The 15,149-nt window shown below is 42.1% G+C and overlaps 1 protein-coding gene across 1 annotated transcript in view; it reads right to left on the minus strand.

The window, feature by feature from the left end:
• Positions 1–15,149, minus strand: part of SYNE1 (spectrin repeat containing, nuclear envelope 1) — a 554,350-nt gene that overhangs the window by 249,712 nt on the left and 289,489 nt on the right. The window contains exons 70-75 of the mRNA XM_006874353.1: positions 13,275–13,451; positions 12,426–12,572; positions 11,229–11,354; positions 9,289–9,465; positions 7,594–7,859; positions 1,784–3,944 (exon numbers count right to left, since the gene is read on the minus strand). Coding sequence (XP_006874415.1) covers positions 1,784–3,944; positions 7,594–7,859; positions 9,289–9,465; positions 11,229–11,354; positions 12,426–12,572; positions 13,275–13,451 — 3,054 coding nt within the window. The remainder of the gene's footprint in view (positions 1–1,783; positions 3,945–7,593; positions 7,860–9,288; positions 9,466–11,228; positions 11,355–12,425; positions 12,573–13,274; positions 13,452–15,149) is intronic.

Raw genomic sequence — 15,149 nt, forward strand, 5'->3', positions numbered from 1 at the left:
TGTCTGCTCATGTATCCCCATTGGGTCTTAGTCTTGGAAGGGGGTTTGCCCTGAGGGGATCCTACCACTTACCTTGATGTCTCCTGGGCAAGCAACTTGCTTGTTCTTATAAAATCAGTTGGACTGCTGTTATTGTTTTGTATTTTTCCTGTCAGTCTTTCTTTCAAGAAGTATCTTCTGATCTTGTTGCTTCAGGTTGGTCTGCTTGTCCTTTTAAGTGGAAATTTCCCACCTCAGAAGATTCTGGTGAGGCTTAGGATTCCACCTATGGTCTTATGTAATGCAGAGGCTCCACAGGAAGCCTCCCTTACTGGGCACATTGTAGCTCCATTTTAGGTATTCCAATCAGTTATAGGCTTACAAGCTTTCTATGTGATATTTCTGGCTATTCCTTTCTCTTCCCCTCAAGTGTCTATTTTATAATGGTATGCCAGGGAAACCAAGAGTCAAAAGACAGCCAAGCATCTTAACATTATTTCCACCCTTTTGCCCATGCCAACCATGTCTTAATCCCTGTGTTTTTCCAGAGCCCTGTTTTTCCAAGGTTGTGCATGCATCATTATTTACCTCTGTCCCGCTTAGCCCATGCAAACCTGCCTAATTGTTTCTAATGCTATTTTAATGTATTGTGGTTACTGTGTAGAAGACTGAATATTTCCAAAAGTGGATGGCTGCTTCTGTGGATTAGAACATTAGTAATGCCAAGTTTTCAAACTGGTACTCACTAGAACAAATAGCCTATGAAAATTAAAAGTAACTCATGAAATTTACAGAGAGAGACTAAAATAGAGAGAAAAGTGTAAAGTTGGGAGGCAAACCTCTGCATGGTGCACTTTCAGATCTAGAAGCAAAGGAAACACTCTAGCTAGCCAGCAATGAGCATACATGACAAGTCACTGAGGTAAGCAGAGACCCATAGAAATTTTCATGAAAGTGCATCAATGATTAGCACTTAATAAGGAAAGACTGAGATTGACAGAGAAACTGATCCACAGTAAAGGTTAGACATTGTCTAGGAGCCCCAACCTTCAGCTATTTGGGATAAGACATGAAACTGCCAAGTGCAAAACAGCAGAAGGAGAGACACCTTAATATACCTAAGATTCTAGTTCCAAAACTACCAAGTCAACAAAAAGCCAGCTTCCAAGACAGCCGTTTTTCTAGAAGGAAAATTCCAGATACCTTCCATTCTGACGCTTTCTTCTAGGCTAGATACCCTATCTCTATGTGTCCCATAACTACAGTGAGATAGTGGGGGGTTTTGTTTGTTGCTTTGTCTTTTAATAATAACCTTGATTCCACATGAAAAGCTTAAAAAACAAGTGCAACTCTTGGTTAAGATGTTAGAATATAATAAATGAAGCTTATTACGATTTTACCCCACATGTTCAAATAAAAAGGTTTACTACTTACAATAGAGTGATAGAAAAGAATCATCCAGTGTGGAGGAAAGATATGAGAGTCGGCTTCTGTAAAGATTTACAGACTTAGAAACCCTGCAGGCACTTCTGCACTGACCTATAGGGTCACTAGGAGTCAGAACTGATTTGACACTGTCAAGCTCATTTTAAGTAAAGTAAAGTCAACATGGAGAAAACATGAAATCAATATCATGAGCCTAAGCACTGGAAACAACCTCTCAGGTCGCTGTGGAAGATGATTCTCTGAAGCCCCCACAGAGAAATACTTAAAGAAGCAATTCTAACCAACCCACCTCCTCCCAGACTGCACAATTTCTTGTAGCCACTCACAAATAAGCCAAGAAAAGCTCCATTTCACCAACCTGCTTGGTGCGTAAAGCTTCCTGGATTTCTCCATCAAGCTCCGAGAGCTCGGCAAGAGTGTGTTCCAACTCAGAGGAAATAAGTTCTTTGGCTTTCGTGCATTTATCCTTCTCCTTGTGGCTCAGGGCATTCATTATCCGCAAGCTGGACTGGACCTCCTCCTGATGGATCTGGATCTTTCTGATCTCCTCCTGGATGTCCTGTAGATTCAGGTTCAGGCACAGTGGTCCACTTAGCTCCGCCTTCACCCTTCTCAGCCAATCCAGGGAGCGACTCATCTCTGTCTGGAAGTCTATACTCTGAACCATTCGGCTCTCACACTCAGCAACAGTCTCACCAATGGCAGAAGTCAACACGTTGAGCTCCTCTTGCCAAGACTGGAGCTGATGTCTGACTTTCTCATAAGCCACAGGATCGAGGTGAGGAGCCATATCTTCCAGGTGCACAGCGACTCGCTTCAGGAGATTTCCTGAGTCCTGAAGACTTCCTGCCAGGGAATGGTACATTTTGAGCTTCTCGTCTGCAGGAAGTGTCTCCTCATTCATTCTGGCTTGTTCCTTTTTCACAGTCTCAAGTTGTTCCTCTAGCTGTTGGCACATCTTCTCATGCTCTTGGTAAGCACTGGTGGTATCCTCTAATAAGCTAACCCGTTGTTCTGCCTGCCGTTTCAACCTGTGATACAAGGTGACAAGGTGCAGCATCTCGTTTGCCTGCCATGGCTGGCCTGTGCTCTGGAAACTTTCTTTCTTCTGACTCAGTTCATCTACTGCTTCCCCGAGGCTCACCACCTGCCCCAGAAGGGTTCTACAACCATTCTGCAGAGACAGGGCCTCTTCAACAACCAGGTCAGTGGGAACTTTGCTCATCTTTAAGAACTGGTCTTCGAGGTCACTCAGAGTCTGGGCTGTCAACTCGATCAGAGAAGCGTATTCTTTCCGAGCAAGAATTGCTTCCTGGACCTTATAGAACTTGTCTTTTGCCAAGGCCACAACAACATTAAATTGCTGGGGCAAAGAATTTAGTTTTTCACTGAGATATGAATGATCAACTTCATTCAGTGACGGTAACATGGCCTGCCCCGTTCTCTGCACCGTAAGGAGAAGATTTTCATATTCTGGAGATTCTTCGAGAATGTGTTGGTATTTGCCCAGTTGTGCATGAAGCTGGGCACTCTCATTCATGAGGCTGATCTCAGGAAATGTAACAATATCTGCTTGCTTTAGCCAGTGACAGGCTTTATCAAAATCTTCCTTAAAATGCTTCCGAGACACTAAATTTTTCTCTAGCTCTTGTAGTCGATGACTGCACTTTTGTAAAACTGTGTCGTAGACGCTCTGCAGGTCCTGGAGTTTACCCAGTACTTCACTCTTCTCCTGCTCGGTGGCTCCTTTCATTAAGTCACGGCCCTGGGCCCAAAGCCCAGTGACTTCATTCTGGTAAGTCTTGAGGCTGGCTTGGGCGCTCTTACATGTTTTAACTTGTTTACTCACCTCCTCTGGTAAGAGGCAGATGTGTTCGCGGAACATTATCTTGCGCTCATGCTGTTGAATTTGGCTGTTGGCCTGGAATACGGCCATGAGAAACTGGGTTTTCTCAGACAAGGCCTTGTTCAAGTACTTTCTTCTCTGGCCCACGAGTTCACTGAGGCAGCTGACGTGCCTCTGGGCATCCGAGAGTGCCTTCTGGATCAACTGTCGCTCATTCAGGCCGAGATCCACCATCACCCGGTCAGCATCCTTCATAAGCGACTTGAGGAGCAACTGCTTGGCTTCCAGCTCACTGCAAATGGCAAGGTGGTCCGTGAGGAGCTTCCGTGCCACCTCAGGAGGAGGGCTCTGCTTCAGGGCCTCAGCGATGCTGGGTTGTTGCTCTTCTGCCCACTCCATCAGCTCCTTAAACCTGGACTGCACAACGCTCAACTCCTCCAGATTGGTGATGGACACCTGGATTTTCCTTTTCACGAGGTCCTCCAGCTGAAACCAGCGTTGCTCAAAGTGCCCCGTCTGCTCTTTGACTAATTCTCTGTCATCTAGACTCAGGTGCTCTATCATTTTTTGCTTTTGGTCTTTCAGCTCTTCAAGAGCATCCTTCTTTTCCTGCAATGCCAATGCCAACTGCTTCAAAGCCTCCAGGTGGGCAGTGGTACTCTCTGCATCGAATCTGAGAATGGAGTCAAAACAGAGTAATTCAATTAAAATGGAAAACAACAATAACACCATGAGTCAAAAACAGAATAATTCAATTAAAACAAAAAACAATACTAACAACACGAGTCAAAACCAGAGTAATTTATTAAAACGGAAAACACCACCACCACCATGAGTCAAAAACAGAGTAATTAAAATGAAAAACAACAAGGTCAAGCCACCTACATGGAGTTGACCCCAACTCATGGAACTCACGGCACCCCCACATGTCAGATGAGAACTGTGCTCCCACAAGGCTTTCAACAAATGCCCTGAGTCTGCCAAGATTCTTCTCGGTGGATTCGAACCACCAACCTTTATGTTAGTAGTCAAGTACTTAGCTGTTTATACTACCCAGGGGCTCCAAGAATATATTGTTGTTGTGAAGTGCCATCAAGTCAGTTCTGACCCATAGCGACCCTATAGATGGTTTCCAAGGAGTGACTGGTGAGCTTGAACCACCAGCTTTGTAGTTTAAACCAACTTTGCAGTCCAGTGCATTAACCCACAGCGCCACACCAGAACTCCAAGAATATATTAGGCTTAGTCAATATCTATGTCCACATGATCAGTTTGAACCACAAGGTGGGCAATTCAAACTCACCAGCTGCTCCTCAGAAACCCTATACAGGGTCACGATGAGTTGGAACTGACTCAATGGCACTTAACCAACCAGCCAACCACACATTAAATTCTTCTTCTTCATTTTCTTTAAAGTAGATAGTCTTAGATTAGATAGGGTAGGTGTAACTAAAATAGCTCAGTATATATTTGACTGGAAGATGCCATATGTATTGTAGAATCCATTCCCATACAGATGAAACGTTATCTAACCTCTTATGAAGACAAAATTTTCTAAGTGTATAAGATTCAAACAAGACCTGTAGAATTTTCTTTTGCTGTGTTACTTTGAAAAACATGAAGAAAAACTGAGTAAGCATAAAACAATAACAAATACTAGCAGCTGAACCAAATCAAGTTGCCTTGATCCCTCCTCTGTATTCTTTTTTCTTCCAGCTGAGCTGCCCCACAATGTAAGCTAGCTTCCTCTGGCTCTTATCAACAGATAAGCAGATCTGCATTTCAACACGAGCTCTTGAGGGCTTGTGAAACATTATATATTGAACAGCACTGATCTACTACATTCTTGGCGATGGCACTTACGTGAACAAATAAGGAGTTCATGCTTTATGTACCTCACATTAAGAGGCTCCAAGAAATAACAAAGCACTATTGGGTACAATGTGTAAAGAAAGTTGGTCACTCTAGCAACTAGGAATTTGTGTATTTAGCAAATAGTTTTGTCCTTCATTGGGCATCTAAGAATCCATACCATGTGGGCTATAGAACACACAGGAAAAGTGGAAACATATTCTCTTTCGTTTCTGACACAATTCATTCTGAAGTAGGAGGAGCAGGTTTGGGACTTGGGAAAATGAGTTCTGGACATGTTTAGTCTGAGGTGTGTGCTGGGACAGTTGCCTAACTGTCAGGCAAAATATGTGATGTTTTCTTGGTTTTATTTTTTATAATGACTGGATTCATCCCTCTGATCCAATAAAGAACAAAAGATGAGATGTTGTTCATCCAGGAAAAGTATGGAAAACAGACGTGAAAATAGTGTGTTGTCAGTCGCCAAGTTGATTTTGACTCACGTGTGCAGAGTAGAACTGCTTTATGGGGTTCTCAAGAAGGCAGCATTTTGAAATCAGATTGCTGGTTCTTAGAATAGTCTACTTTTCAGGTGGTAGTCATGACAAAGTGTCTGTGCCACCTAAGGACCTAAGTTGTAGTTAGGTGCTGTTGAGTTGGTTCTGATTCTTAGCGACCCTACGTACAACAGAACAAAACGCTGTCTGGCCCTGTATCATCCTCATCTTTGTTGCTATGTTTGAGCCTGATGGTGCAGCTACTATGTCATTCCATCTCATTGAGGGTCTTCTTTAAGACCAGCCCTCTAATTTACCAAACATTATATCTACTCTAGGGACTGGTCCCTCTTGATAACATATCCAAAGTACATGGGAGCACATCTCATCATTCTTGCTTCTAAGGAACAATACAAATACCTGTACCTAGACTATACAAGGAGGCCTGGTGGCACAAAGATTAACCACTCATCTGCTAACTAAAAGGTCGGTGGTTCAAACCCACTACACAGTCAACAGGAGAAAGAACTGGTGATCTTCTCCAGTAAAGATTACAGCCTAGAAAACCCAATGAGGCAGCTCTACTTTGTCATATGATGTTGCTATGAGTTGAAATGAACTAGACAGCACCTGACAACAAAAACAAGGTTGTTGTTAAAGAGCCGCTGAGTCAACTCTAACCCATAGCAACCCTGTATAGTGTTTCTGATGAGCAGCTGGTGAGCTGGAACCACCTACCTTGCATTTCAAATGGCTTTGCAATCTGGTAAGGTAGTATATAGAAAATAAAAACATAATTATACCACATCTAGAATAATTCCAGCAGTTTAAATACTTCAAGCTAATAACATTTGGGCAGAGGCAGTGCAGTTTTTGGTAATTATGTTGTTGTTGTTGTTGTTAAGTGCCTTCAAGTTGGTTCCAACCCATAGTGACCGCCCCGTAGAGGGCTTCCAAGGAGAGGCTGGTGAGTGTACCTGCCAACCATGTGGTTCAAACCAACCTTGTGGTTGAGTGCTAGTGATTAAAAAATACAAGAGCTATCAAATGATGAGCAATATGGGGAAATCCTAATTTTGCAAATAAAGGTGTTAAGAGTGGTTTAAATTGCTACAAAGAACAGAGGTCCATAGAATCTGTACTGTTTTCACTATATTTCTTGAATACGACAATACAAGATATAACCTGTTTGACCAACATAGAAAGTCTGACGTTACAGAGTTGATAAGAAACCTGGGGCTCAAAAAGGACACATGTTGGGAATTTATAGATAATAATAATCCTATGAACGACAATGGAAGGAAACTAGAAATATTCTTGGTGTATTCTTTCAGGTCCCACTAATAGTCCTTGGAATATTCTTCAAGGTCACAGAGTAAATCTGTTGTTTGCAAACATTTTCTTTTTATCCACTGTCAAAATTAATTATTGGGCTAGAAAAACCAGAAATCTATATCCATATGATAATGTTATTTCTTAAAAATATTCTAGGAAGTCCTGGTGTGGTGCTGTATGGTAAGCACTTGACTATTCAAGGTCCACAGTTCAAACCCTCCAGTTACTCCCTGGAAACATTATACAGGGTCACCATGAGTCAGAACGAACTCGACGGCACTTAGTAACAAAGTTCTGAAGCCCCTGGGTGGTGCGGAGTTAATGCGCTCAACTGAAACGTTGGACATCTGAGTTCACCTAGAGTGCCTCAGACCAAGGGCCTAGTAAGCAAATTCTGAAAACACAGCCATTGAAACTCCTGTGAAACATAGTTCTACCTTGATACACATGGGGTTGCCATGAGGTGCAGTTGGCTCAAGAGCAAATGGTCAACTATGTTCTATCAATATCAAGAATGAAAGATGACATATGCTTAAATTAAAAAAAAAAAAAAAAAGGACATTTCTGGCATAGCAGTTTATAGAGATTAGGAAATTTCTGGCACAGCGTTTCTCTGATGCACTGGAGAGTTTCTGTTACCTGGCCAAGTTGTCCCACTCAGTAGTAAATTTCTCTAAAAGAGCTTCAACAGCCTTCATACGGTCATGGTAGTCTCTTGTCCTCTGCAGATCTTCTTCTCTTTGTGAGCACAGCTGGTTAGACTGAAGGCACAGATCTGACCACTGGTCATTTAAATGAGTTATCTCCTTGTGTTCAGGAGACCCCTGTTTCTTTGTTAACTTGATCACCTTTTCTAGGATAGCTGTCACTGATGCCTGCTTGGACTGTACTTTCTTAACAAAATCCTAAAAGAGAACAACATCAACATCAAAAACAAGGAACCTCGCAAGAAGTCTAGAGTCAGATACAGAAACTCCAAACATTTTAAGAACTTGGACATAATAAAACTGAAGAATGTTTAACTGGTCTTGAGGGTCAAATAGAAAATCATATACCTCCTTATGTACCCAAATCAAAGGACAGCTATGGTATTTTTCTTTTACTGTGATACTTTGGGTGAAAATTGAAATATGTAAAATAATACTGTAGTCTTTAAAGAAGACAATTAGTACCTTACCTTAAAGTACAGCCTTTGTTTTCTGAAGACTTTTAGAGTCTCAGACTTTCAAGAGAAAAAGAATCTAACGTATCTCACCTCTATTCTGTTTCTGCATTTGCAGACAATATACCAGCAGAAAACATATATGACTCACTACAAAGAAACAGTAAATCCTAAAGCTTGCTGAAAATCCAGCCTAACTTTGTACGTGTTAATATACTTATAAAAAGTGTCTACTATATTTTCATGGAGTCATGGTATAGCAATGTGGGATATGCACTGTTAACCTCAAGGCTGGTGGTTCAAACCCACCACCTACTCCTTGGAAACCTTACAAAGGGTCACTGTGAGTTGGACCCAACTCTATGAAACTTAACAACAACAATTATATTTTAATTCATTATAAGCTTGTAATCCTACAATGGAAAAATTAGGAGACAGGTAGAAAGAACAGTGACTAAGGAGGGAAAAATGAGGATGGTGGTGATGGTGTGCCATGGAGTCGGTTCTAACTCATAGTGACCCTGCATGGGTTTCCAAGGTTGTAAATCTTTATGGAAGCAAAAAGCCTCATCTTTCTCCTGTGGTATGGCTGGTAATTTCAAACTGCTGACCTTGACTTAGAAGCCTGACTTGTAACCACTATGCTAGCAGAGCTCCTTAAAACTGAGGATAGAGGTGTATATAAAGGAAAGTCTTTGAAGGCTACTGTTTTAGTTACAATTCAGTAAAATCAACCAGAGCATGATTTTTTTCCCTTGACTTAGCTGTAATTCACCACCTATTACTGACGATTGCTGTTCAACCTATGGCTAACAACTGCAATGCAGTAGTGAACATCTAGAACACATAATAAAGTTTCAAGCTTGTTGAGTAGCAGAGATTTCTGCCTTTGTTGATTAAACCACAGCTGCTTTTGACCAGGAACACATACTGTAGAATGCAAGCTGCCAGATGAAATTCCAAGAAACCACTGGAATGCTTCCTCTCAGATGGACCCTTCCCTGGCATCAAATGAAGGCAATTCTGATTCTCTGTCCTCTCTTAAACAGCTACACTGATGCCTCAGGAGCTGCTGACCCCAGGTGTAGTGCAGCTGAACAGATGAAATGCATTCCATTGTTTCTGCCATCTCTGCCTCTCTGATCGCCCTGCAATGACAAATTGCTTCCTACCTTTACTTGGGAAACCATGTTCTGTGCAATACTCAGCTCCAGTTCTGAATGTCTCCTCTTCATGTTCTGCAGCTGCTGATCAGCATCCTGGAGGTAAATCCACAGCTCTGCTTTCATGTGCTTGATCTCTTCCCAGTCCTGAGTTAAGGTCTGGGCCTGGACTAGCCTCTGTTCAATCTTGAGAGAAAACAGTGGGGAAAATTGAAAGCATTTCTGTTTAATGAAGCAGTGATGTTTTACCTGCCCATGTGCCCAGACGGATGGACATATGTCATTGCAAACCCCATACATGTACTTCGCGCGCGCGCACACACACACACACACACACACACACACACACACACACACAGATAACTCCACAAAGAACTTACTTCAGGAACAGCAGATTGTGGGACAAAGCACTAGACAGAAAGGTTGGTTTGAACTGCAAGGTTGGTGGTTCAAATTCCTTGCAAACCCTATATAGGGTCACTATGATTTGGAACTGACTCGATAGTACTTAACAACAACAAAGACTGAAAACATCTAAACCTTGTGCCCTGTGATTTGAATCAGTATTGTGAGGCTCTTAGAAGTGTTACCAACTGGTTAGTTCAATAGTTGTCGTTAACAATGGCTCACAGTGGGCATGATGACAGACATTGTCTATTTCACTGACACCTGAATTGGGTGTTGGGGTTAACTGGTGGTGGTGGTAGTGTGCCTGGAGTCGGTTATGATTAATAGCGACCCTGTACAGGGTTTCTGAGGCTGTAAATCTTTATGGGAGCAGAACACCTCACCTTTCTCCTATGGAACCACTGGTGGTTTCGAACTGCTGACCTTGAGATTAGCAGCCTGATTCATAACCACTACGCTACCAGAGCTCTTTGGGGTGAACTAGAGGATGATTTATGTTGTTCTCAAGCAGACAATTGTTGATCCTTTTTATCAAACACTGTTATTCACATTTTTAGATACATTTTCAGGTGCCTTTCACTGGATTTTATAACCTATCTCAGTAAATCATTTCTATAAAACGATATGAATAATCTCTCCAAGGATTTAAATATTGATGTGTTTTGTTAATAACTGCAGAAGAGAAAAACCTACCTTAACCTGATGACACTTGATTTTCCTTTAGATCGTTCTACCATGCTGAGATCATTTATTAAATTAAATAACAAAAACAAGTCTGATTTCTCTTTCACACCAAATGTGTTGCATTAGAGACTGTAAGGTCACCACAAGAATGCACAGCACCTTCACGGCCAATGTGACTGCTGTGGACAGGATGCTGCTAACCCCTCACCACAATTTCCTGCCAAGTGGAGACAGAGCTTCAGAATTCTCCTTGAAACCTGATTATTTGTGACCGGTGGGTCAGGATGGGCAGCAGGGCCTTTGCGATCTCTGATAGAAAGTAAGGCTCAGGATCCTCCTTCAGATGAACTTTTTGTTGTTGCTGTTAAGTGCCACTGAGTTGGTTCTGACTCATACAGAACTTCCAAGGAGCGACTGGGGGATTTGAACAGACGACCTGGTAGTTCAAAGTTCAAACCTACCTTGAGATCTAGTGCTTATCCTACAGTGCCACACCAGGAATCCTATTAAGTATAACAACAACAACAACAAAATGGACAAGGAGGAAATAAATAACAACAACAAAAAATAAGTAAAAAAATCAGAAAGGAGGAAAAGAAAATGATGATTAAGGTAGGGAAAAAAGAAGATATGCAGAGGAAAGTAGCTGAAGGCTAAGTGTTTTATTTACAATTCAGTGGAAACAATATCAGAGAGAAGGCTTATCTCCCTTCAAAAACCCTCAGATGACAGTTGTTAAAGCCTTATTGCAAGAGTCATCTAAGGAGATGTTTTCTTTCAGCCTCACCTAGAACTTTCATTCCAGACAATAATAGAAAGTAGAAACATTCAAGGTGACTCAAAATGTCCTTTCTTACCATTTGCTCTGTTTGCTGAATGTCTGTTGCTGTGGTTTTCACCGAGGAGTCGGATAAGTCGCACATGGAGCAAAGGAGGTCTAAGTAGGTACGTGCCTGCTTCTGCAAAGCTCGGAAGTGTTTGGTCTGAGAAGAGACAAGGGATGGGGGGAGAGAGATGCACGTTGTAGCTGAGCAGCAAATATTTACAACACTTGTCATGCTGTGTTGATGTTTAAAAATAACGCTGCTATCTATGCTCAGTGTTGGAATCCTGGTGTGGTGCCGTAGGATAAGCACTCAACCTCAAGGTTACTTTGAACCGCAAGATCGGCAGTTCAAACTCACCAGTCACTTCTTGGAAACTGTATACAAACAGGCTCACTATGAGTCGACTATAAGTCGAAACCAACTCAATGGCACTTAACAACAACAACAACATGCTCATTGGTGGTGGTGTTGTTAGGTGCCGTCAAGTTGGTTCTGACTCACAGCAAACCCAAGTACAACAGGACAAAACACTGCCCGGTCCAGTGCCATCCTCCCAATCACTGCTACGCTGCTCTGTTCAGTACTGTTACCAGTTAGTAAGTGATGTACTCTAGTGATTCCCAGGAAAGAAGTCAAAGCTAAATAAAGGACAGAGATCCGTTTGGCTTCTTTAACTTAACATACCCTGTATAACCTAGGAAACCCCAAGAAACATCTACAGCTCTCCACAAGTCTCTGCTCAAATTCTAGCTCATTCTCCATTGAGGAGAAAGCACTGGTTGCTTATTTGGGATTTTGCTTCTTTTAACTTGTTTTGTGTGTGTTGCAGACACATAAGGAGAAAGGTTAGGGTGAGTTTGCCAGCTTCATTGGCACGCGGTAAATAATCCAAATGGCTGAGCTGCCTCTTCTGTGCTTGTCTCTCTAAATCCATCAGTCGGTTCCAACTCATATCAGGTTTCTCAGGCCATCAGTCTTTCCAGGAGCAGAAAGCCTTGTCTTTTTCCCACAGTGCAACTGGTAGACTCGATCTACTGACCTTGTGGTTAGCAGCCCAAGCGACCAGTGCTCCTTCCGGTAGTACCAGAAAGTCCAAGTAAAGGGGGCCAAGGGGAAAGACTGATGAAGGAACTCCTTCATTGCTTCAGTAATAACCCATCTCTGTTGCTGAATGCTGAATGTCTGCCAGAAGTATAAATATAACATAAACTCTCAGGAGTCTCTTACCTGCTTAACAGCTTCTGCCCGGCTGAGAGGGGGGTGTGGGCTAGGCTGTAAATCAGGCTGGACTGCCAAAAGCCAGGCCTGGCACTGCTGCAGCGTGTCTTGCCGGCTCACATGCTTTTTAAGCTCATGTTCCAAACTCTGGTACACCTAGAATAAAGCAAACACGCCGACGTTGCTGTGGACATTCAAGATCTCCATACAAAGCCTTGGAATTAAACAAATAATTCAATATACTAATTTAAACGGATTCCCCACCACCACTCCAACACTAGACAACATCTTTACCCATACCTCCCTCATGGTTTCTAACCCACACATCACAATGCAACAGCCCTCCTAAAGGGAAGGGAAGGTGGGCAAGGTTAACCTAACTGCAGAGCTGTGCTAGACATTTAGAAACATCGAATCATCAAAGCAAATCATTAAACATAATTAAGTCAGAGGCATTTGCAGGTCCCATCCCGTCCCCCTCTATGGTGTAAACATTGTACATTTTGTTTAAACCAGAAACTAAAAGTAAATACAGAACACCATCTCATGAAAAGCTAACCAATGTTTCTCTAATTTTAACAGCACTGCTTCAGAGATAGGACCCAACTGGAACCAGATTACAACAAAGTAGAAGGGGGTGTGTGATGTCCAAATTTCATTTTAGAAGTGATATTCCAGAACAGCAACAATCTAAACTAATCCACAAAGGCATTATAAGCTAGTTTTGTGCCCACGTTGACACTCAGCAATCTATCCACACATCAAAAGCAGCTGTACTACTTTTAGAAGGTTCTAGAATCCACAGTTGTTGTCAATAATCATTCCTGGTTTTTATACGAAGTCCTGGTGATACACTACCCTCTGAACTGTGCTGCAGATTGCTGAATAACTGTCCTTGGTGCCCTGAAGGTGGGTGTGGATGCTTTGTTTCAGTTTAGCTTGAAGGTGGTCCGCACATTGACTGATCAGATTGTCACCTTTAACTTTAAGGTCGTTCAATCGGTCTTCAAAGCCAGCAATTTCTTCCATCATGGCCTAAGAAAATGAAACATAGAATTCTAAGAAATCCATTTCTCATTTTAAAGGAGTGCAGTCACCAAACAGAACACTTAAGGTTGGTAATCTCAGGGTTTTAATAGATTGTGGTTTGTGTAAGAGTCCTGTATTCATCTTGGTGACAAGTTACCACGGTCACTCACTGTCATGGAGACATTTCCAACTCACAGTGAGTTGACGGGACAGAGTACAACTGCCCTGTAGAGTTTCTGAGCCTGGAAATCCTAATGGGCGCAACAGACAGTCTCATCTTTTTCCCTCGAAGCACTGGGTGGGCTCGAACTGTCAGTAAGCCACCCACCCACTCTGGCAACCAAGGCTAACCTGCCACATGCCACCCACTACGCCACCACGGCTCCTCTGATTATATATGGTTGCTGTTGTTAAGTGCCACTGAGTTGGTTTAGACTCATAGTAACTCAAGGTTTCTCAGAAGCGGCTGGTGGATTTGAACCACCAACCTTGTGGTTAGTGGTCCATTGCTTACCCTACAGCACAACACCAAGACTCCTGATTATATAGAAGGAAACTAAAAAGAAAATAAGCAAATCTATGTTTTCAGGATATGTCTGGTACTTCAATAGAGTTAATGAGTTTAGGGAATTAAGATAATGATGACATCATCTTACAGTGCATTCAGGATTGACTTTCCCATGGAAACAGCTGTTCCATGATATTATTATCAACGAAACAACATCTACAAATTTTCCATCTTTCCAAATTCTAAATCTTGAATCAAATATAACTAAAGCAACATAAAATTTAATCTAGTTAATAATCTATAATCGATTTATATAATATTTAATTATCCATATCTAGTATTCATCTCTGGGATCCCTGATGGCATAGTGGGTTACGCTTTAGATTGCTAACCACAAGGTCAGCAGTTCAAATCTACCAACCACTCCATGGGAGACAGATGAGGTTTTCAGCTTCCATAAAGATGTACAGTCTTGGAAAGCCTATATAGGGTAGCTATAGATTGGAACCGACTCAACAACACACAGCCATCCCCTATGATGCTAACGGTTAGTAAGAACACTCTGCAATTCAGGTCTTCCTGGATGGACACCCCATTATATCTGGGATGAACTCAGGAGATCCCTCAGCAGCTAGGGCTCCACCACATTCTAGAACAGGCCGGGCTAATGTCTACTATAGACATCAAATGGAAAAGAACCATTTCATCTTCCAATCGGAAAGGAACCCCTGCATTATGAAGGTATTAATGGATACACCACCGACTTGGGTTGGTATTAGCTCAGTGACTTGTAGAATGTATCATGTAGTATTCCATTCATATTTGCTAAATAAAAATCTCTACAGGCAAGACTATGGAAACCCAGAGAGTCCTAAGACACTGCTAGCTACTGACCGAGTCATGACTAAAATGTAGTTTCCAACTGTGGCCACCTATAATTGCTCCATAAAGTTGTAACGACATGATGTCAGTTATCTGGTACATATAACTGCTAGTAATACACATTAATAAAGAGAAGAAAACCTTGCACCACTTTCATAGTTTGTGGTTCTCAAAATACTTCCCACACAGATACATTCTCTCCCGTGATAATGACCACAGATAGATGATGGGGCTGGTGTGATTAGCAAGCCTTAAGAAGAGTTTAAAAAGAGGCTCACAGAAGCAGAGTTCCCTCAGGTAGTCAGGGGACAAGA

Source organism: Chrysochloris asiatica, unplaced genomic scaffold (assembly GCF_000296735.1).
Source record: "Chrysochloris asiatica unplaced genomic scaffold, ChrAsi1.0 scaffold00271, whole genome shotgun sequence".
Lineage (NCBI taxonomy): Eukaryota > Metazoa > Chordata > Mammalia > Afrosoricida > Chrysochloridae > Chrysochloris > Chrysochloris asiatica.